The sequence below is a fragment of the Rhinolophus sinicus genome, chromosome 14 (assembly GCF_057876585.1).
Source record: "Rhinolophus sinicus isolate RSI-liver-muscle chromosome 14, RSI-T2T, whole genome shotgun sequence".
Lineage (NCBI taxonomy): Eukaryota > Metazoa > Chordata > Mammalia > Chiroptera > Rhinolophidae > Rhinolophus > Rhinolophus sinicus.
In genome coordinates, this window is record NC_142514.1 from 113,881,132 (window position 1) to 113,905,982 (window position 24,851).

At 32.9% G+C, this 24,851-nt stretch overlaps 1 protein-coding gene across 11 annotated transcripts in view; it reads right to left on the reverse strand.

The window, feature by feature from the left end:
- GRIA4 (glutamate ionotropic receptor AMPA type subunit 4) overlaps positions 1-24,851 on the reverse strand; it is a 377,547-nt gene that overhangs the window by 40,867 nt on the left and 311,829 nt on the right. For 10 of the 11 annotated variants that reach the window (XR_012497413.2, XM_088791479.1, XM_074335547.2 and 7 more), the window contains 5 exons: positions 22,194-22,304; positions 13,559-13,765; positions 7,737-8,107; positions 5,533-5,731; positions 36-283 (listed from right to left, as the gene is read on the reverse strand). Coding sequence is in view for 10 of the 11 variants with exons in the window: in XM_088791479.1 (XP_088647605.1) it covers positions 36-283; positions 5,533-5,731; positions 7,737-8,107; positions 13,559-13,765; positions 22,194-22,304 (1,136 nt within the window). In the remaining variant the exon portion in view is untranslated. Of the gene's footprint in view, positions 1-35; positions 284-5,532; positions 5,732-7,736; positions 8,108-13,558; positions 13,766-19,641; positions 20,869-22,193; positions 22,305-24,851 lie in introns of those variants that run through there. The other variant, XM_074335550.2, reaches the window with a different exon arrangement.

A 24,851-nucleotide genomic window follows, 5' to 3' on the forward strand; every position in this document is an offset into this window, starting at 1 on the left:
CAACACATGTTATATTGTTATACTATTCCACCCACCTTAATGAGGAACCCTTGGGCGTTGCTACTCCATAGCCTTTCGAATCCAGATTTCCTCCCACTTTCATCGTGTCGCACGGCTTTCGCTGCTCAATGTATTCATTCATAGTGGACTCCAGGAGGAAGGCAAATTTGCCCTTGGATTTGCGGACACGCGCTACTCCCTCGGCTGTAGTCCTCGTAAACACTGACGGCTCTGCTGATCGCATGTAGGTCCACATCTTTTCATACACTGCTATTTTTGATCTCTGGAGGAAATTAAAATAAAATTAAATACAGGAAAGAAGGGAACAACATGTTAATAGTGATGGAACCAAGAAAAGGATAAAACCTTTTAGTACCTTTTCATTGCCCTCTGACTCCAGTTTGCCATAAAAACAGTACTATTTCACAATTAGAAAACTGCCTTTTACAACTATTTAAGGAAATCACTGAAGTGACATTTAAAAGTGATCTTTGAAAGAGCTGACGGCTCTTGTCATAATAATTACCCTACTCAATTGCTTAAAGAACAATTTATTATTTTTAAATGCAGAATGCCATAAAGAGAGCTCAACATTTAAAATCATGTTTTGTATCAACACACATGGTAAACTTGAAAAGGACCAGACAAGATTGAATTTTTGCTTTGTAAAATAACTTTTAACACTGTACTTACTTGAAGCATCAAATAAGGAGAGTTGTTATATTGTTTTATTTTTATCTTTTTTCATGCCTCAAAGTTTTGATGGAAACCATCCTAATAAGATGCATACAAAAAGTGCAGTCTATATCATGTCTTAGTTGAGCACCAAAGAAGGAGAAGAAATCACTGTAGTTTATAAACCAAATATCCGTAACACAAAAATCAAATCCTAGGTTCACTGAAACATTTTTATACTTTTTCTAACAAAATCTCCAAATGGAACATGCATTAAACTTTAAAGATTAGTGATTCATGTTTTCCCACTTCGTATTTTGGAGAGTTAGTCATTCTAATCCTCTGATTTCAGCCAAGAAATTCATTTATTTTTGTCCATTTGAGCTCTATCTACATTCCTCCCACTACTTAATTTACCCAGATCCTTTTGCTGGTATCTGCATTCATATTAGAATTTTTTCATTCACATAGACATTTTAAATGTGAACTATACCCAAATGAACTCAAATGTCCCCAAAGGATATATTTATAAGAGAAAAGCCTGACTCCTGTTTGATAGTACAATGTCACATACAGAGACTTGTATAGAGATTGTGATGGTTGTGCGTGTGTGTTTAGGTAAGGACAGGTTACTTCTGGCTGCAGAAATCCTCCCATTAGGAAACTCTGTGCCAACACTACAATTCAGTTGCAAAGTTTCTATGTGCTTCCAGGACAAGGAGTATCTAGATTCAAACCTCTCAATCATTGGACCCTCTAGGGAGGCTGTGTTGCCAAGGCTTCATTCATTCTTGCTCTCATTACTGAGTTCTTTCCCAGAGAACTAACTCTTCCATTAGAGATTGAGTTCCAATCTCTGAAAATTATAAACTCTCTGGGTTACTTGATAGAGATTGTCCTTAAACATCTATTCTGATAATTTCAGTTTATAGAAGTGTTGGTAAAACACCATCCGTTAGGCATATAATGACTTTTTAAAATATATTGATGACTTGAGATTTTCATCCAAATGATGTAATAGAGTTCCACATATACTGCATACTTCCCTATGTATACTATGTTGAAAACAGAAGAAATAAAATCTATCTGGGTATTATTTTATTTGAAATATTTTTTGAAATCGTGTTACTTGACAATTTTCTAGTTACTTCTCAGGATCTTATTAAAGTAACAGGGAACAGCTAAATAAAACTAACATAGCAAAATAGAAAAATAATATTTCTAGGGCTTGGTAATTATGAAGATAATTTAACTATAGAATGCAACATAATGTTAAAGCAAATAATTCATTTTTAAAGGAATAAAGTATCTTTAGACTGTTGATATTTTTTAGAAGTCTATTCCCATAATATTAATGTTAGGAAAATTACTGCTGAATTTGTTTAAATATATTGAATTGCACACACCGTAAGTGTAAAAAAAGTTGAATTAATTTCCCTAAAATACAGAAGAAAGAGGAATCCATAGTGTACTTATGCCAAACATAGCAGGCCTTAGGTGTTACAGAAATGGTAAAATACGGACTCCCAGTGGAAAATAGAGGAAAGAAAAGCAACTTTTTTGGAAGAAAAAAATTTACATGATTTGTCACTATGTTAATATTTATAAATTCTGATTTAAAGGGGCATGGCTTTGATAAGATCACATCCACATGGTGAAGAGAATGAGTGAGGAATTTCAAGAAATGAAGGGCTGAAAATAATATCCCTGTGCCTTATCTGTGACTATAAGAGGCTGTTTGCTAAGGAATGAAGGCAAGCAAATCTTCATAAATTTGATGAGACAGGCTACAATGAGGACATTTCTTCAGACCCAGAAAGCTTATAAATATTGTGGTAGTGGAAATTTTAAGTCCCTAAAAGCTTCAACTGTAGCGTTAACTTAAAGATCAGGTTTGGGGAATGAATATACTCAAGGTAGCAAGCAAAGTCATTATTTTTTTAAAAATAAAAATTAATTTCAGATTTATTTGTTTCATCTTTATTGTTAGACTCAATACATGGGAAGCTATCTGATATAAAGCATTATTTTATTACCTAAAACAAGTTTAAAAATGTGCTGTCTTTTTCATTTCTCAAAAGTTAAATATTCTGCTTTTAATAGACAATATGTACAAATGACATTGACTATAGTTAATATTTACATGTTATCAGGTGAATTATTTCCAGTTTCTGGGAGCTTATGCAATAATACTGATGTTCTAATAAGAGCTAATCAATGCACTATTTGATAATATTATAAGCCGTGAGGTAGTAATCTACCTCATTTATGCATTCATGATTCCACTGATGACTGAAACAGTCACAGGATAAAATTTACACTGAAATGAAAATCAGTATATTCAAATCAGATATATAATAATGCAAAAATCCCCAAAGGGAAAGGCTGTCTTTAAGTGACAAGTGTAGACTTTCTTTAAATACATCTGTGCTTATACTTAACAAGGTGCCCGGAGCATGAAATATACCAAGTTTCATAATGGGACAAAACCAAGGCAACAATTGAATTCAGATGTAATTTTCCCCCATGGCCTAATTCTTTTTGCAGTTATAACTGTGACATTTTTTGAAGTGCAGAGTATAGGTCACTGCCTAAGGCAGTTCAGTGGAGCTGATAGATGTACCATGACAGCGTTCCTACGAGGAAACATTTTTGACAAGTACAAAAATACCCTTCACATTCTGTTTCCTCAACCTGTTAGACAAATGGTTTATTTAAACCAGGTCATCATCTATGGGAGAGGAGGCAGAACACAGGGAAGGAAATGAATGAGATTTTTATCAGAGAACACAAATTTATGCATTCCCGAAAGTATTCTACCAGGGAAAATTATTTTCTTATCCCATTAGGGTTCAGACTGCTCTGCAACAATAAATACCTATACTTTCAAAACTCTTTCAATTTAAAAACTAAAGGTGGGTGAGAGAGAAAGGACACGAGGCCTCGTGAGTACACAGCTTGTAAGAAAGGCTCTGTAAATCTAGGAAGCAACTTTCCTTATTCCTATACTTCTTATCAATATATTCTGTTATCTATCTCACCAGCTTTTAGAACTTGAGCAGTTTTTTAAAGCTCTATAAAGATTAGAAATAAACATTTTTCAGTGTGCTTGATGCCAAAGAGCTTTACAGAGAGTTATTTTTGAATTTTTTTTTTTTTTTTTTTTTGAGAATCAGCATGTTATTTCTCTTCATCACTCCAGGCAGAACAATTGCTTTCTTTACATGACAATCAATCATCATTTTTTTCAGTAAGATGCAACTGATAACACAAACCTGTATTCTGTTTTGATGCATACAGGTAATGGTTTTTAGGCAAAGTTACTAAATTTTACCTACCTACTTTTGGGTAGAAACAGTTACAAACGTACAGATTTCCAGCAAGGTACTGAAATTATGCTAAAATGTGTCAGAGCAGTATGTTTCCATTATTAAGGATGCACTCAATGAGTTAAAAGTTTTGCTTTATTAGCTTTATCCACAGAATAGTATTAATAAAATTTATTGGTATGGCTATTATACTTTTAGAAAAATCTACAAATACTTAGTAATTGACTTATAATTTTTATGTTATCTCTAGCAGGTACACTCCACACTATTGACAATTGTTCATTGTCTGGTGCCTTTTTTAAACAATGCCCAGGGATAGGTTTGACTGAGTTTTTGAGTGTTTCTTGTGATTTAGTATTATGTAAACATTTGTAATATATAAAGATATTATAATCAAATCCTTTTTAAGTCTAGCTTAAGGAAAAGCACATTTTGTTATATTTAATTTCCAAGGTGAACAAATGATAAGTATACACATTTAAAATGGAAGTGTAATCTCTCAAGTACTGTATATCAGCATGAAACTTTAAATGGTATCATTATTTTTACACAAAAGCTTAGGAAATAAATGAAATATATCTTGTCTTCTAAACTATTAAATAGCCAGTCTTTAAGCAATTGCAAAATATCTTCATAATTACCTAATTAAATATTTGTAAAAATGTCCCTCTGATTTCTTTTTAATTTTTTTGGTTCTGAAGTCACAAAATGAACCCTTATCTCTGATCAAACAGTACCAAATGTGTACGTCTGGCTTTAAGTAGAACCAGTGTAAAAGAGATTCACTGATCAAAAAAATTCATCTTCATAATGAAACAAATAACTAAAAATATAAACAACAATAACAACAACAACAACAACATCAAAATACCTGCCATCCTAATGGCAAGCCAAAGGTATAATATCCATATGTGAAATGAAATTATATCAGTTTGAACAATTTTATCTGCAGCGGCAGAGAATTAGCACAAACAAAATACCGTACAATGTCTTACAAAGGTGTCCAAAGCTTAATTTCTTATCACTATCTTGTCAGAAAGCAAATATATAGCTTTGAAATCCATTGTTACAGAGTAGATTATAGAATAATATACCTCATGTAAGGAGTATAACCTGCAATTAAGTTTTCGGTTTTAAATGTAGCAAGTTAAATGTATTCCTTTAAAAAAAGCCTTGCTTTCATTTTTATGCTCCTAGCACCAAAGCATACACAAATCCAGTCTTGGCAGATAGGCAGTAGTATCAGCATAGCATTATCAGTAGTGGAATCTGTTATAAAGGTGTTTTGATTTCCTTTTTGTTGTTATTTTTCCTTACGGAGGCTCCCTCTTGCATTGTGAATAATTCAGTTCATTTTGCAAATTAAAGTGATTGTAAAATCCATATAAAAGTATTAGTATTAAACACAGCAGTTACCATTGTGTTTGCAAAAACCTACAGTAGCTAAAGGCTATCATGTAATTGTTGGCAAAACGGACTGAATTTCAAAATTATGAACATTTCATTGTTAGCTTTTCCCTTAACTTACTCTGAAGAATTCTTTTGTTGACCCTGAATCCAATGTTCCATAGGCAATTTCTGTTTGTTTGGCCAGGTCTTCTGCACTTTCTATGGGGGAGACCATTCGCTCAACCGTCAGGAAAGCAGCGAGGTTAGCAGTGTAAGATGATATAATGATGAGTGTAAAGAACCACCAAACACCTCCAACAATTCGACCTGAGAGGGATCTAAACAGGGATAAGATAATGCACATTTTCCTTTCTCTAACCAACATAGAGAAAAGAAATACCACCAATTCACCATGTATACTTAAAAAAATTGCAATATCATTTTATTTACTGATAGTCAACTCAAGAGTGATTCTAGCATTTCTGTATAGTTTGATGTCTTTTATGCTAAATGCCACTGAAAATATGAAAAACTTTTTGTTGTTTAATTGGCAGAAATGTGGAACTTAATGCCTTTCCTTTAGGTACAGAAGAGGAATAATGCTTAAATTCATTGATACCTTCCCCTTTTACATTTTAGCATCCCTGAAATGAGAATGCAACCTGTCACTGAGATCATGTATCATGGTTTAATTGGCAGCGTTGTTTCATTGTTTCTCTCTTGGTGGTACATAAAATAGCAATACATCTTAACAGTGTGTGAGGTCTTAGATTTGATACAAGTTGGTAGATGCCTTCTGAGAGAATTTGTTTTTACTTTCAGTCAGAGCCAGGATGGATGGGCCAAGGTGGGGCTAGACCAGATGATGTTCTAGGATTGGTCCCAAAGTGATCATAGTTGAGAATTTGTTGTTTGTTTTTTTGATATTCCATTTCTTATCTGAGTGGAGGATGAGTTATATTCTAAGGCATCTTCACCTATTGGTATAAAAATGTTCTCTCTGTCACTGCCAACATGAGACCAAAGTGTGTGACTTGTCAATAGGTAGCAACAGCATTAAAAACTGATGCTAAATCTCAAAAAAATGAAAAATAAAAAAACAGGAAAAAAACAAAGGTCCTCTTTTTACCCTTTCTGTGGCTATCAGGAATGTGTGTGTACAGAGGAACAGTGGGAATGGAATGAATAAAAAATTCAGGGTATATTCATAATTGGTCTCACGCATTAAAACCATCAAACTGTTTAAAATTCCTGTGACAAATTATGTCTAAACATTTTTTTAATATGAGGAAATTTTTCATGTTTTACGTGGCATTTCTAGCTTTAAAATGCTTCCATCTTCATCACTATTATATACATAGCACCTGTTGGTCTTAACCTAGTATTTGCTTAATCCTGGTTTTAAAACCATCACTTGCTTTTCTTTGATTTCATTTCCTTAATTGAGTTATTGCTTTAGATTCCCATGTTATTGGAATTTAAGCGCATGTATAGGTTCCTTGGGTCTTAAGGAACACAAACTGCATTGTGACTAAATGTTTCTTTTTGAGAAAGTGTACATTTCTTTTAAAAAATCCATATATTTGTGACACTACCATAAATCACTATTTAAATTCAATTCCTAGTTTTTCCTGCCTTCAGTCACTTTTTGCATGGGAGAAATTGGTATTTTTTTTCCTGCAACAGGAGATTGGCTGCATTTTTGGCACACAAAACTGAAAATTGTCTTAGTGGCATTCAAAGGTAGTGAGCCATGGCTCCACAGATATTGAGAAACATGTCTATAAAGCTAACATAGTATTTACATCGCTAACTCTGCCTATTGCTTAGCTTGTCATGTGTTAGAAACAATGTATATCTGGTACCTACTATACTGACTCAGGTTTTACGTAGGTAACTCCATGGCAAAAAATCCCCTTTATGTTACATGGGATGTAAATCAAGTTCAAAATTAATTTTTAAAAATGAAGAACAGCAACAGTAAGAAAAAAAAAGAAAACATTTGCTTTTGAAAAGGAGACAAAATGAAAATGAATTCCTATTCTTACAATTTAGATTTTATTTCCATCTGTCAAACCATTGAAGGAAATATTAATACTAAGTCATTTCTGAGAGTTCTGATGGCTTGCATAGGGTACTTTCCATTGGGATGTCTTCACATTTTGTGCTAACTTGGAAAAATTTGGCTATGAATATACGTAGATTAATTGGGGAATTGCAAGTTTTGTTTCTGTGTTTCAAGTAATGCTCTGCCTCCAGCAAAAGGACATGTAGAGAGATGCTCTGCACAACACTTAGAATTACCGGGGAATTTGTGAAGAACTTAAGAGTTTTGAAACTAACCTGGGTGAAATGTCACATCCTTGCTGCATAAAAGCACCCAGGGAAAACCAGAGGCTGTTAAAGATGCCAAACTCATTGGGAGGCTGGTCGCTGGGTCCTTCCTTTCCATCCTCTGGCTCTTCTGTGTGCCACTCATAGGGACTAAACCTACTAACTAGGAACAAGACGACGCTGACACCAATGTAGGCAAAGACTATGCACATCCAAATCTCATAGGCCAGAGGATCCAAAAAAGAAAACACTCCTGGTTTAGATTTCTGAGGCTTTTTGATCATGATAGATATGCCCAAACTCATGAAGGGCTTAGAGAAGTCAATGACCTCCTCTCGGACCAAAGTGATTGTCAGAGGGGCAATAGCAATCTCTGCTTTCTATAAGAGAAAAGACACATGAAAACACACAGGTTAATGGATGTCATGAAGCCATCAGCACTGGATTGATCCACTCAAAACTAACCAGTTATGGATTTGTTCTACAATTTTTTTCCCCTGAAATGCCAACAATGAGTAAGGCCAGTGATAAGTACAAAGATAAACAGTTGATTTGTTTTCATAATATGTCACTTAAATTGCACAAAATGTTTTTATTGGTGCTAGTAATTAGAGAAACAGAAAAAGAACAGACATAAGCAAAAAGAAATTGAACTCAAGTAACTGTATTGGTCTCTAAGGATCTAGGACAACACAGAGGAGGAAACTTAATAGCCTTTCCATATGGCTGAATTTCTGAATTTCTTGGCCAGAAATGCTATTATATTTTGCAGCCTTTTCTGTTTCATTTGAAATGTTGCCACTGATTCATTACTTAGCCATCCCTTAATATTATGAATTGCAAATTTCAAACAGCCCTTTCTCTTTTATTCTTTTCCAGTTATGAGAAAACCTATCATAAAGTCTGTGTTTGTAAGATAGAAGAAAGCTGTTGTTTGACAACATTTTCCAATTCAGCGCACACACAAAAATCTGGAAATTGGCATTTGTTTCTTTCTATTCACATTCTTTGGTTTTCCACTTTCAGTTTCTAAAAAGGATTTTGGAAAACAGTGGATTCAATTCTCAGATATTATAATCATAAGACATCAGCTTCCATTTTCGTTCTGCGATTTTGAGCTATTTTTCTAACTGTTTCCATTCTCTCTAAAATGAGGACACTTCCTTTCCTGTTTACCTCATTTCATTATTGTGGTTATCTATTTAAAAAACCTTAATAAAATAACAGTGAGTGTTTATTGAGGTTTTGTATGTCTAATACTAATCGAAATATTTTAAATGGTTTCTCATTTAACATTCATAATAATCTTATGTTTATCATTGTTTTATAGATGCTGAAACTGAGACTCAGGTGAGGTTTACACATCATGGAAGCTCTGTGGTTTGAAATTGTGCTTCTTCCATTAAATCATGCCATCTCTACAATCAAACGAAATAAAGTGTAGTAAAAAACTGTAAACTGTTACATGGTCTACACATGACAAAAAAGGTTTTTTGATTATTTATTGTAAAAGGAAAATATTTGGCATTAAAATGGAATCTGAAACAAACTAGACATACATGTTCTTATATAGAGACTGCCACTCTTACTTTTACTCCTGGTTTGATACAATGGCCAGCAGCTTGATACAAGGGCAACTGGAGGGTCAGCATCATGGGAAATATACTCTGGCTGTCATGCTATCCACTGGGTGACTGAGAATTAACAGTATATGCCTTCAAGTAGGAATGAACTTAGTTCACATCATAAACACCCACATGGATCAACGACAGAATCATTGCTGGGAGGTTATTATTTTCCTCCTAGTTATTATTATTTGTATAATTTTCATTAGACAAGTGATACATGAACTAGCTGAAGAAAAATTAATACATAAAAACAGAACCAGAAAATTAGGAAAATTTATCTCCATTCTCTTCATCCACTCTTATCTTTTTTGTTTGCATGTGCCCTGATACACATTGTTTTGTATATAATATTTTTCTTATTTTAAATTCCTTTTCTCTAAAGAATACGATGAACTCATTTTCACTGTAAAAGAAAAATAATTTTTAATGATGGCAAATGTTTTATTATGTGAAAGTATCAAAATTTTCTCAATTTATTATTCAGAGGATATTTGTATTGTTCCCAGTTTTATACAATTTACAACATTAATGATGTGAATATTCTTTGAAGACAAATCATTGTACATATCTTACTTATTTAAGATAAATTTCTAGAAATGGCAAGGCTGGTCTAAATGGTAACAATATTTTTAATGCTAATGATATGCTTTACCTAACTTTTCTCCCACTAATTTGCTATCTGGAACATTAAATCCCATTGTATTAATTTGAATTTGTTTTTATTAAACAAATAGCTACCTTTACTTCTTTTATGTATTACCTGTCAGAATCTGCCGTTATTTTCCATATGGGATACTCATTATTTTACTTACTAATTTATAAGTGCTTTTAAGTATATTCAAAATATTCTCTTATTTTCTATATATGTTGCAAATATTTCCCTATTCATCAGTTGTGTTGTTTACATAACCTAGTTCATGGTATTTTATTGCAGTATATACGTTTTAAATTTTGTTGAAGCCATATAAAATTACTTTGTGTTTCCAGCCTTTGGTTTTAGGCTTAAAAAAGTCCTTTGCATATCATATGATCACTCTCAATTATATACATTTTGTTCTAGTGTCTGTAATTTCACTGCCAATTATTTGGTATGTTGCATAATGATGTGTTACAAAATTGATACATGTGTTACAAAATGAATAACGCATCCTTTCACTGATTTGAAATGCCACCTTTCACACTGTTCTGTGTAATATCTTCAGAATTTTTTTATTTATATGTTACCACCAATGAGGGTAAATTTCTTAAAAGGAAAGAAACATGAAGAGAAATAAAGGAGTCTCCACCACTAAAAATTTGATGCAATGGAAGACAAACATTGGATGAAGGAGATGACAGCAATGTTCAATGAGGACCCTTCTGAAGTTTGGAATTTGTGTTTCGAAAGAAGCCAGTTAATAGAAAGAATACATCTGGGCTTTCTCTACTAACATTGGACATGGTGCATGTGCCTTGTTCCATTACCCCTCAGCAACTTCCAAAATTAAGTGTAAAATAGCTCCTGCAAGAGCTTGATAATATTTGAATTCTTGAGGATCTCTGGAGTGAGGTTCATGAATCAGCATTTTAACACATATCACAGGTAATTCTGGTGCTGGTAGACTATGAAACATACTTTGAGAAATATCATCTTGGATGAAAATACACACACACACACAAATATGGCAGGGACCAGGAGAAGGCCCTGGAGCAGCACACCACAGAAGATCGTAGAATGGACTTGCTGCAGTGAACAGGTGTGATAGGCAGAAAGGACCTGAGAGGGTAAGGGAGGCTCTGAGCTTCCAGGTCACCATCTGGTAGTGTGCTGAGACCACATGTGAGTATTCCACAGATAATCAGTTCCTAACAATAGCAGTAACAAAGTTTGCAAAAAAAAAAAAAAAAAAAAAAAAGAAGGATTCCAAGTTAATAATTTTGTTGTCAAATAGGCTTTGTTGGGTAGAAGAAAGTGGATGGAGTTTTACCTAGGGTCCTGGAAACTGGGCATTTGTGTTGGTGTTAGCAGTAAGAAAGAAAGAAAGAAAAAGCTGAGAAGCAAGTACAGACTTTACAGACACCAGAATGGAAAATACCAAATCTGCAGAATGTGTAAGAGACATGGAAGAAGATTTCTTTTGGGAAAAAAAGTAGACAAATGGCAGAGATTAGGATATTTAAATCCTCTCAGATTGGCTGATGCATGAGTATTAATAACCACTTTTTTATCTTCTCTATCTGAGAACTGCCTGACTTTGGGACTTTCTGTTATTGTGACATGTGTATTACTGATATAATTTTTGTTGTTGTTAATTAAGCTACTCTCTTCATATCACTTGTCATTATTTAAACAATATCCCTCTAACAAAATATGGTCAGAACCCTTGCAAAGGCATGAGCCTGGGATGCTCAACTGGTCGGGACTCCAGAGGAGAGACACGTAACAAATCCTTCAGCAAGTAACTCAGCTTAGTTTTCTTGTCCATAACTGGTAATCCAAGTATGATTATTTTGGGATGAAATACTCAATAATGTTTTCTGAAAGAAATAAATTACTGTAGTTTTAATGTTTCAGCTAATGTTCCCATTTAAAATCAGCTTATTGTATCAAAAGTTTAAAATATTACCAAGGAACACAAGCTTTAGGAATCCTTTTCCTTGGGAACTTAAAGCTCAATATCAAACTGCTGATGAACCCTGTCATAAATTACTTTCTGACTTTAAAAAAAAAAAATTTATTGGGGAGTATTGGGGAACAGTGTGTTTTTCCAGGACCCATCAGCTCCAAGTTAAGTCATTGTTATCAATCTAGCTGTGGAGGGCACAGCTCACTGGCCCATGTGGGAATCGAACCAGGGACGTTAGTATTATGAGCAGTGCGCTCTAACCAAATGAGCCAACTGGCCTCCCGTTTCTGACTTTTTACAACTACAATTTTCCCACCCACTTAGGACCTCTAACTAGTCAGCAGTTCTTTCAAATAGATATGAAACTAAGTGATTGCCTTTTAATGCCAAATGCTTTCCTCTCGCTGCTGAGGTTATAGCTACCATACTGGACGATGTAGAGATGTTCATTGCTTCATGGTCCAAAAAGCGGGATGCAGAATCATGAAACTATTGAATTGAAATTCTGACTTGGAAAGTAAGCCCCTATATAAGTCTTCATTTATGTTGTAAATTGTTCTACCTTTATTCTTTTCTGGGGGAAAATGACTCTCATCTTTATTTCAAAGGGATTAATCAGTCAGGCTATGCTTTGAAGATGATATTTGTGAAATGTGAATTGGCTTATAGGAAATTTCAGAATATATTTCAAGTGTATATGACTTTTATTAACTATTACTCAATGAATAGAGCTTATTATTCTAGGTTTGGTTTCTGGACTTTGGAAATATCATACCATCACTAGCATTTGGTTTGATTTTGATACTTTGCAGTGGTAGCTGAAGAGATCAATCTTGTTCTAATTCAGGCAGAAATGTCTACATTGAATTTGCCTGTAGCTATGAATGTGTGCACTCAATAGCTAGTGATCATAAAAGGAAGGGCATGACATGCTTTCATGTGAGGCCTGCTATGTAATAAATTCTAGCTTTTGTGTTTTGCTAAGTATGAAAAAGTGATGGCATTACATAAAGTTTAAATTTACTGTGCTCTGCAGAATTGTAAGAATCTCACATTATTGGTGATATTTTATAGATGCTAAAGTAGTTTAGAGATTACTTCACCAGTTACTTAAAAGACATTTACCAGTCATTACAACCAACAGGGATGTAAATAACTAGCTATAATGAGGTCCAACTTTATGCTATTGAAAGAAATCTGTTTCTACAACTATTAAATAACAGATTACTAATGGATTTGTTTTGTAGGTTTCAAAACAGCATGTCTATGATATAGAAGACTTAAGCTTAAGGAAATAATCATCACAGATACTGAAGTTAGTGGTTTTTTAAAAATACAGAATATCATATTCTGAATTTTTATCGCTTTCCTGATTTTGAAGTTATCAAGTGTTAGTTTTTCTCATTGTTTGGCAATTGCATTATTAATGACATAGAGAAACAGTTGAACATGATATATGTCTCTTTGAATGTAACTTTTTAAATGAATCAAATTTAAAAAACAGTAATAGACATTTAAAAATTGATATGTGCCCAAGTGAAAAAAAAGAGTTTCATGTTTATGTTAAGTAAATTCTTCAATAAATTGATTTGCTTACCCCATAAACAAGTTCTCCTACCATCCCATTCCAGATTTTTGTGTCTGCATCCCTTGCTCCATATTTTCCATCAGGGACAATGGCAATTTTATACTTGATACCAATATGTTTTGCAATTTCAGATGCCAAATCTACACAGTATCCTTCATACTTGTCATTTCCTTCAAACATTTCGTGATTTTTCTTGTACATAACATATGGGGATTCCTATAATGAGAGAAGTAGAACTGTAAAGGAGAAATTATAAAACATTCAAAAATCTTTATGTAACTTCAGTTTCAGAATTTGACAAAAAGCATATTTAGTATTAGTATACATACTGATTTTGTGTGGCTAGAAATCAATAATAGAGCAGATGAGTATATAAATAAATATGCTTAGATTTATATGAAATTATTTTACACTGGATACTAAAAGTGAAATCTTAAAAATGATTTTCTATTGAGTGATTATTGCATACTTAGCACTGTAATTGTGACAGGAAAAATATCCATTAATAACTGTCTAGAGAAGCATAGTTATCATCTTTGGCAATGAAATTATTAGTTCCAAAATGTCTCATGAAGTTAAAGACTATTTAGTAGTCAGCTTCAAGTAATAAAATACTCATTCAAGGTCACAGGCCTCCATATTCTGCATCTTGTTTAGCCATACCCAGTTGTGATCTCCTTTAGGTCAAGAGCTAGATCACTTTTCTTTGCTCTCTAGCATTTAGCAAGATACCTTTCTCAGAACAGTCACTAGTTCAAAGAAGAAATGAATTAATAATTTAAAATTGTATGCACTTCTTTGCCTTAAATTGGCTTTCCTAAAATTCTCTAATATTATAGCTCTAATTAGGGTTATGTTCCATGAATTTTTATTCTATTATACAATATGTCCCCAATGGAAGCTAATAATTTCCCCCCAATTATGACAATCACACACTCCAAGTGGTAGTACCATTTAGTTTTTGAAGCAAGTAAAACAGAAAATAGAATGAAAAGTTATTGTGAAAATCCATATAAGATGAAAAAGTTCACTGGTAGCTAATAACTGGACAGTTTTCAGTTAAAGTGCATACATGCGAACACACACACACACACAAACACACACACACACACAGAAACACACACGTGCCCCTCCTTAATTAAACCATTGAAAGGCAGTGAAATAAAGAGACATGTTCACCAAAAAACATTTGATTTTATAAATGGAATCTAAAGCCACCAACGAAAGATAAGCCTGGTGAACGTGCAATACATACAGAATTCCTGGTCACACCCCAGATTTTTCAGTCATTTGCACACAAGAAATGACCACTTTTGGCCACAACATCATTGAAATCATGTATTTATAGTTTATAAAATTGTACTGTAGCATTCATTTAGTCATTTTGATATAAATTTTTTCTTTTATCCCAGCAAATTGGTAATTGGGGAAGTCGAATTTGCTCTTGGAAGTCTGGATTAGAAGGTAATTTACTTTGCACAATGTGGCAGTCCACACTAAATCTGATTTTTGTTTTAAAGTGCTTTGTAAATGTAGAAACTACTTTTAAAAACTTTGTAAGAATATAAATTAGATGATATGTGATTTTCTCACAAAGATGCCCTAAATACCTCTATTGTGGGCAATTGTCCAGAATTGGTTCTTGCATTATTTTCTTAAATCCTGCTTTAGGTTGACATAATTAAATGACCCAGAAATCTCTCACTTTTCCTTTGAATATGATGAATACTCTTTTTTTTTCCTTTTCTTTTGTTTTCGTTTTTTGAATGGTGCCAATGGCCTTTATTGATGCAACCGGAAGTGGAAGAGGAGGGGAAAGGACAGCTCTAGCTCCAGAGGCGGCTTCACAGACTCCGTTGCCACCCTCCAAAAGCAGAATTTGATGAATATTCTACCACTGAACTTGGATAAAGAAACTTTATCAACCTATAAAATTAAGGCAACTAGTTGTCTCTTCTTTAAATAGATGAAATTTATTACTTTACAGAAAGGTACTCTCTAGGTATAAAGAGTTTTGCAAATTATAAATGTGGTTATGAAAATTGGCAAGTTGTTGCAAAGCATTGTTAATTTCTAAGATACGCTATAAAATATTAGTAGTTAAAATGAGGTAATCTTTTATTTTCTCTTTTTTTTCTTGTAATGGCTAATTAAAATATGGAAGAATATGTAGAAAAAAGCAAGAATGTAAAATGCTTAACATTCTAATGAAATGGCTGTATAGCTATTACCTATTACTATTAGTATAACAAACTTAGTTTTTCAGAAGGAGTGTAGCTAAGGCTCACATTTGGTACTAAGGCTGAAGATCTATTCTAAAGTGTCTGGACTATTTGAACACTTAATGAATTTTAGCCTTCATATATACATACATATATATATGTATGTATATATATTCTATTCTACAGTGTATATATATACATATATATACATATATATTATATATATACATATATAATATATATGTATATATATATATACACACACACACACAAAAGGAGCTACACTCCTTTTGAAAAACTAAATTTATTATAGTAATGTAAAGATTTCCTGGTCTATCAATGCTTCCTAAATAGGACTGTCACAGCAAAGTAATATTATTAGCACTTTTGATTCAGGTCTTCAAAAGGAAAGTAGATATTAACAAGTGCTAGGTCATCTCTTCTGAAACAGGCATATATATATATATATATATATATATATATATATATATATGTATATGTATATAGGAGCATATTATCTTTTGTGCAGAAGTTTCTCTAGGTAGTATTATCACCTAATTTGCTAAATTCCCTCTACATTGTTTTGTGAACAATTTGTTTTATTAAAAGCTATACTTTTATTATTTACTCAAACATTTATTAAGCACCCACTGTGTGCCAGGCAGTTTGCTGGGAGCTAGGTGTACAAAAATACATAAAATATGCCCCTTGTCCTCTTGTGATTAATTATGGTTAAATTCTTTTTAATAAGGGTAAAAGAGTGAGCGTGATGGGGGACAATAATAAAATATAGTAGTGAAAAATAATAATAGCTCTTACTTATTTAGTGCCTGCTCTGTCAGGTACAATGCTAAGTTCCTTAATCGTGCCCTTTCATTTACTTTTCACACATTTTGAGGTAGACATTTCTCATTTTGCAGATGGAAAATTTAAGACTGAGAAAGGTTAAGCAAATTGTTCAATTTCACAGAACTAGCAGTAGCGGTAGTTGAACCTATATTTTGAAATATATGAAAATCTTTGAAGCTATTTTTGCATATGTCAAAGTATGTACACCTATTTGAGATTTCATATGGTTTAACAAGAAAAGGGATAAGATTAAAGAAGTGAATTTCTGTATTTTTAATGAATTGAAGTTCTTTATGCTCAATCTTAAGTAGACAATGTAGGATAAAATCTTTCCATATCTTCTCACAGTGTCTGGCACGTACTATAAGACACTCAAGGAATGTAAAGATTTCCTGGTCTATCAAGGCTTCCTAAACAGGACTGTCATGGCAAAGTAATATTATTAGCACTTTTGATTCAGGTCTTCAAAAGGAAAGTAGATATTAACAAGCGCTAGGTCATCTCTTCTGAAACAGGCATGTTTTTTCAATTTCCTTTTTGGATAGTGGGGACCTGTCGTGTCTTTGTTTTCCTGCCAAACAAACCAACAAAGGCTAGAAAAACCTTCAGTTTACTGAAGATGTTGATTAGAAATGTAACTAAGCTTTTTGTACAACCAGGGGCGTGCAAAATTATTGAGATTCAGATAAGTGGTGCATGCAGCGTAAGAGAAATAAGATGGTCATACTCAGGGAGGTGGAAGAACCAAGGGAGAGAAAGGCAAGGCTTTTCTTAAACAAAAGCTCTCATAGTTGCTCAGCTCTACCCAGTTTCTCTGAGCGTGTCTAATTTGCCTGTTCCAAGTGAGTAGCAAATCCTCTACACTTTCTCAACCTCTCATTTGCCCCATCCCCAGTCTGGCAATTTGTCCACAAGTAGCCCTTCAAACACTGTATAGTTGAGCAGACTTAATACAAAGTTTTGGGGCTACTATGGGTGAAAAAAATACCAAATCTTTTCAATATAATAAAACATGAGTCCTAGCCAATCATTAAGGGGATTTGTGGAGCATATTTGGTAAGCAGACTTTTGGAGTCCCAGGTATTCAATTGTGAATAAAAATGAAATGATCAGAGAGGTGGAATGTAACCTCTTATTTCTGCCTTAAGAGCATAACCTGCCATCTTTATTATCAACTACTGTGCCCTGTGGGACAATAATATCCTGGAAGTTACTTTAAATGCATTACTTCTTAGTGATTATGAGTTTAGTACTACAATTTCCATAAAGGATTGAGTTCTACAGCTACTTTGCTATTTCAGGAAAGAAATCAATCTCTGTCTAAAGCTGTTATATTAGGGCTTGCTTATGAAAATGTTTTGTAAATGAATGAAGATGATTTCCGATCAATAAAGTATCATTTTCCTACTGAGAAAAACAATTTTTTGATTATTTGTATAATCCAAAAGTGAAATTGTTGAAATAGATACTTATTAGAAAGGCTTTAAGATTTTTCTGAGCATCACAAATATAATCATTACAATTACTATTGAAAACAGTTAAAATAATAAAATTGGTATTATCAACCAAAGTTATTTGATATGTGGATATTTGCTTTCCTCCAAATAATCTTAATAGATGCAGATAATGTGCCTCATGGGTAAAATTCTTAAAAGTGGAAATTAAAATGTTATTGTTCAATTCAGAAAAAAATGAGTACATTTAACGTATGCACAATTTTAAGTTTATTTTAAATAACTTATTTGAAAACTAATTGATTATAAGCTCTTTGAAGGCAGGTATATGAATGGGGGATATTAATATTTGGTACAAAGAAAAAATAAATATATCTGTATTTTCTGTATATATGTATATATACATATACTATATATAAATATGCATGTGTATATCGTTGTATATGCACGTGTATCTATGTATAGTGCATCTACAAAATTCTACATGGAAAAGATAAAGTATCAAACATCTCATAAAAAGTATAAAAAGTAACCTCTACAAAGATCAATTGTCCTCAGTAAAATTGCTTTTAGGTTTGTAACATAATTCTAACGCTGTAGTGAATACATCTGGATTTGTGGAAAAATTTCCTAAAGGATTGTTATGTTTACAAGATGGTAAGAAATACTTTCTTAGTTGATTAATGCATCACAGACATCATTTAACGTCAGTAGTAAAGATTTGGGCAAAAATGGGCTTATGTGAAATATCATTGTATCATCTCTCCTTTCCCACAAAGTTCAGCAACCAAAGAAAGTGAGATTACAGAGGAAAACTCCACCTTCTCTTCCCCCAAGTTCTGAAAACAGCCTTTTCCTCAGTAGCTGCCCTTGTCCAAACCACATGGCACAGATTTGGCTTCCTTGGGTTGTTTACGGAAATTATTATTTTGAAGTAAAAAGTTAAATTAGTATAGTCACAGTCTCATAAGTTTTACAGAGTTTGTAAAAATTTTAGTGACCAAGATGTAAAGATAAAAAATGATGATCATTTGAATCCAAGACTTTAGACCTTTCAACTTTGTAGTCATGATTCTCATTTGATAATATTCTGAATTTTACTTTTTATTTAGGTTTAGTAAGTTATTTTCAGTATGACTACTGTGTTTCCCCGAAAATGAGACCTAACCGGAAAATAAGCCCTAGCATGATTTTTCAGGCTGACATCCCCTGAACATAAGCCCTAATGCATCTTTTGGAGCAAAAATTAATATAAGACTTTGCCTTATTTTCCGGGAAACATGATATATTCAGGTAGAATAAATAAGTCATTAAAATGTAGATCACATTATAAATATACAACACTGTTATAAAAAATAAATTTCAACAGTGCAAAAAGCTAAAGCTACATTTTGTTTAAGAATGATAGCTAACATATTTATTATGTTTCTTGTCTGCTTTCTCTCACTAGAATATAAGTTTAATTGAGTGCAGGATTTTTGTCTGTTTTGTTCTCTTACATATCCCCGGACTTTTAACTGTGCCTAGCACATAGCAGACGCTTAATAAATATTTATGAATGAATAAATGAATTTATCAATCAATTTTATTAAACAATAGCATATATCATTACAGTGTATCAACATATAAATAACAACATACACAAAGGAAAGACAAATGAGAGAACAGCAATGTCATATCAAGTCAATCAAAATGAATGATTTCCAGCGCCACAATACTCTGTCTTCTTCTGTGTCTAGACACCTGTCTTGCACATATTACAATGTCTAACCAACTACATCTGTGTTGGAAAATTTCAATAGAATTTGGTGAATTATTACATGCAGGTGCTAATATCTCATTTATCTACAAAGAACCATATTTCTTTGAAAATGAAAGAGGTGGTAGAGATGCCAAAGGTCCCAGGCTACCATTTTCAACAAAAGCATAACAAGGAACACTCTCAGGGAAAGGATTCTAGTATATTTTCTTTTCTTTTCAAATTACTGAATGATTATGCAGTTGCAAAAACCAGAGTATTATTTATATGAAGATTACATTTTTATACAAAAGACAGATACGAGTATTGCACTATTTTGATAGCAAAAATATTGATGATATCACTGTCAGACAACAGATAACTTTACAGAATATTCTTTATGCATGTAGGAAACTGTTAGATTTGTCAATCATTTTTACTTATTTTTTGATAGCATGCTTCCTGAAAACCTGCCATGCTTGCAAAATTAACTCAATATTTTGGATTTAAGAATTACATCTCCAGCCCCTTTAATAATAGGGATGGAAAGGAGATTCTCTACATTACACCTATAATGCACATTAAAACACTTTATTTAACACAGAACAAGCAAAATTTCAAAAAATTTTCAAAGAAAACAACTGTGTATATTCAAAAAACAAGCACACAGATTCATAGACTTTTACTTTTAGTAAATTTACGCTTGGAATTAGGAGTGATATAATTCCATCATTTACGTACAACGACCTCATTTCAAGATATGGGAACTGATGTCAGAATCGCCAAGTGATTCTTTTTCAACATCTATGTATTTTCTTGAGAAAGATGAGGATTAATTCTTCTTTTGTTTTAATTTCTCAGAAAAGTCACAGAACTTTAAAAAAAATTTTTTTCTGGTAGTCCAGAGTTGGTCATCCAAGAAGATTCCCACATGAAAAATTAGCTTAAGTTTACTACACAGGAGAACAATACTTGAGCCTGATTAGGAATAGTCGAACACCATGGAATTCATTTCTTTCTTGATCAATTTCTTAAAATAGGATTCTTCATCAGAGGCTGAAAAGAGGAGGACTGTACTGAAGTATGACTTTCCATTACTGTGTCTTTTTTAGGAAAAGAAATATGTATATATTGCTTTTCAAGTCCCATGCAATCATTACACAAGTTAGAAAGTATATATTTTGCACTCTTATACAAAAACTGTTTGGTGTTGGTTGGTTTGCATTCTAAAATCATAAACTTCTGATCAATGCTTGGCAGATTAACATTAAATTGCTGGCTGGTGATGCAACACAGATAAAACTAACTGCAACATATGAAAACTTCTCTCTGGCATTTCATGCTTTGACCTCAATGTCAAAATTTTGGAAATAAGTCGACATTACTGAGACCTAAAACTAAAATTACATAAGCTAAAAACTAAATTACATAAAATACCCCCACTTATTTAGAGTATGGGCTTCATAGATAATTCAAAATATGTTCTGCCTAATGAGACAGTGAACTGAGGATATATAACTTTAAATTAGATAGAAAAGGTCACCGATTGTTGATCTCCTTTGACTAGCATTGATTCTAAAGGGCATGTTTGACTTTAGAAGAGAAAAATATATAAGATATTCTATTATTTAAAAGGCAATTTCATGAAAATCTCTTTCAAAAAACAGCCTTAACATTTAGAGTATTTTTCATTTTGTGATATGACTGAATGAAGCAATTATACTTTTCATAATTCTTAGAAGTTCTATAAATTATATTGTGGATTTATCACTGGTCAATGAGAAAAATAATCGGTGTGAAAAAACTCTTTTTGCATTAAAAGTAAATATAAAACAAAATTTGTTTCTAAAGCATCGAGTTGTATAAAACATGTTCATTAAAACCTTCACACTCATATTTCCACTATTATAAACAGATAATGCAAATCATTACCAAATGATTCAACTACCTGGAAACTATCATTTTAAACACCACTAACTACTAATACATTGATGTTTTAAAAAACATAATAACAACAATAATATGGTGCTTACTACAGATATTTTATGTGATTGGTTGTTGATATTTTTCATGTTCATTCTTTTGTTCTTTGGAATGTTAGCATTTCAGACATTTCCAACTACAGCATGACAGTTTCAATTTTTAACATCTGAGCATTTTTCTGAGAACAACAATGCAGCAAAGGTAATACAAATGAAAGTGCCAAATGTACTCAAAGCTCAGGACAAACCTATTCAAAGTCTCAACAGACTTGTGTGGATCAGAGCACCCATGTCACCACTGCTAAGAAGCAGTTTTCACCCTCCCTGTTCACTATAGCTGGGGAATTAAAATTGCCTGTGGACCAAACGGAATAGCATGAAACACAGACCAAAACTTACCATAATTGTGGTTACAACCACTGTTCTGTTCTCAATAGCTGCTGTGTCATTGCCAAGAGTGGGTACATCTTGAATCAAGACTAATTTATCCATATCATTCCAATAACCAACCTGCCAAATAGAGAAAATTCTTGAAAACACATTTTAGAAGAGTTTTCTCTAATTCTTATAGGGACAATGAGAGATATTAATAAGCAAACAAACAAAACAAACTTAAAAAGCTGATGAAAAAAATGTTTGGAAGTTTTCTTAATTGACGATGAGCCAGTTTTCCTGATGTTGATGATACTACCTGGTTATACATTTGCAACTTTACAATTTACAATTACAGAGTAGCCAATACACTGCGAATGAGTGATTCAAAAGTAACATGGGTACAGATGGCACAGCATTTTATGGTGATCCTCTTTTCTAGTGAGATGGACTGGTGCCCTCTAAAATTATATGATTTTATCAATAATAGTATGGGTCTTACGGTAAAGGGAACAGGCAGATTTACAAAGGGGACATTACGGGCTGTTTTCAAGTAAAAATGATCTGTGTATTTTAAAGCGATATAAAAAGTTTTTGGTTTGACATAACCTAGCCCGTAGGTAACAGTCTTACCATATATAAAATGCTAAATATATCAAAAATTAATATTAGTGAACAAAATTCTCACTTTCAAAGATTACATTTAGGTTAGTATTTTTTCAGTTTTAAATCCTTATATCACTTCCTCATTTAGTTGTGACGCAAACTCCTTTCCATAAAATACATTAAATAATTAGCTAAGCACTTTATAAAGTAGTAAACTACAGTGGGGTCTTAAAGGAAAGTTAGGGTTTTTTGAATCATGCAGACAATTAAATAATAGTAATGACTACCACTTATTGACTGCTTGCTCTGCAACAGATACTGCACTCAATGCTTTTTAAATATAAATCTTAAAGTCTATACACACAGCAAATATAGAGGTATGTGTAATTATTATCTATACTTTGGAGATGAGGACTTATATTAGAATGTTAAATAAAATGCACAAAGTTATACTCCAGTGAAGCCAGAATTCAAAACTCAGGTCTGTACGACACCGAATCCATATACTTCGTTATCATATTACACAGCCTCCCCAAATGGGTGTTTATTTAACGATTGCCACATGTTTTTCTTGAATTTATGGTACAGTTGATAAAACTCATGTCTCCAATGAAATGTATGTAATAGCTCACCAGTCTGTTTACTATTTATTCTAATATGTTTTGGAAGTTTCTCTTGCTTCCTTCAAGTTTCTTAACTGTGTTAGTATTTGTGAACATATTAAAATAAAGTAAGCATTACCGTGTCAGAAAGTCACTATATATTCCTAAATATTGTATATATAATTCAATAACAGAATAGAAATTTTTTTTTCATTAATATGGCTTGCTATACTTCTTAATGTGATCTGAAATTATGAATATATAAGAATTCAGCAATTCTTTTCTTTTTTTTTTAGTTCTATTTTTTTAATATTAGTTTCAGGTGTACAAAACAACATAATCATTACACATTTGCACTCCTTACAAAGTGAGAACCCCTCCCCCAAGTCTACTACCCCTCTGACATGGTATATAGCTGTTACAATACCATTGACTCTATTCCCTATGCTGTACTTGAATTCAGCAATTGTTTTCAATTGTCCTTATGAATTCACTTGTAGCTAACATTTATTTAATAAGTTAGTGATAAGTTTAATTTAAAAACAACTACGCCTTTGAGACCTACCGTCTCTCAATTCCTACATGTACTTAATAAGTAGAAAATCAACATGTCAGTTGCTTCCTGTTAATTCTCCTTTCCACATGACAGTTATATGACGTGAAATGGGTTTTAGAGTTTAGTACTCCATTAAGATGCAGCCACCTTCCAGAAGGCAGCAGCCCATTCTCTGAGAAAGGCAATTTTTCTTTATTAATGAGTTCTCACAACAGAAAAACCATGAATCTGGGACGCATTTTGGAGAGTCCTCATGTGTTGGCCAGACAATGACATTTTGCATTAACAACAGCCTGTGGTTAATCACAATTATCAACCCGCAAAAGATAAATTATTTAGAAGTGCTGGAAAATTAAAATAAGCAAAAATATATCCAACTGTATCTATGTGCCTTATATTTACTTGCAATTCTTGTTGAAAAAGAAAGCCATAGTTTGTGATGTCAGACTAATTAATGGTAGATCTCATGGGGCATGGACTTATTGGGAAGTAAGCTTATATGGAATGGATAGTGATACAGGAGTCACTTCCTAAAGAAAGGAATCTGAAAGTTTGGACCTAGAACTTCACATGACATGGAGTTTCTCTCTCTCGTTCTCCACATTTTACAATTTACTAAGAAATTTCCCCATGCCTGATCTCATTTAACTATAGATAGAGAACTAGGCATTTTTCCTAGAGACAGAAATTGGGTGAAAAACAGTATAGTAATGCTAGAGCAAAAATATGGAAACGTTTAAATCACTAAACTGAGTATGTCAGAAAACTATTTGTCTTCTTTGGACTCCTAAAGGTGAATTGTGTGCAAATCTAAACATAATATAATTTAAGAGTAAATATCTCTGTATTTATGGTGGACTTTGCCTTCAGGGTAGGGATCGGGGGCTGTGTGGAGCCTCTGTTGTACTCAGAGTTGGTTTC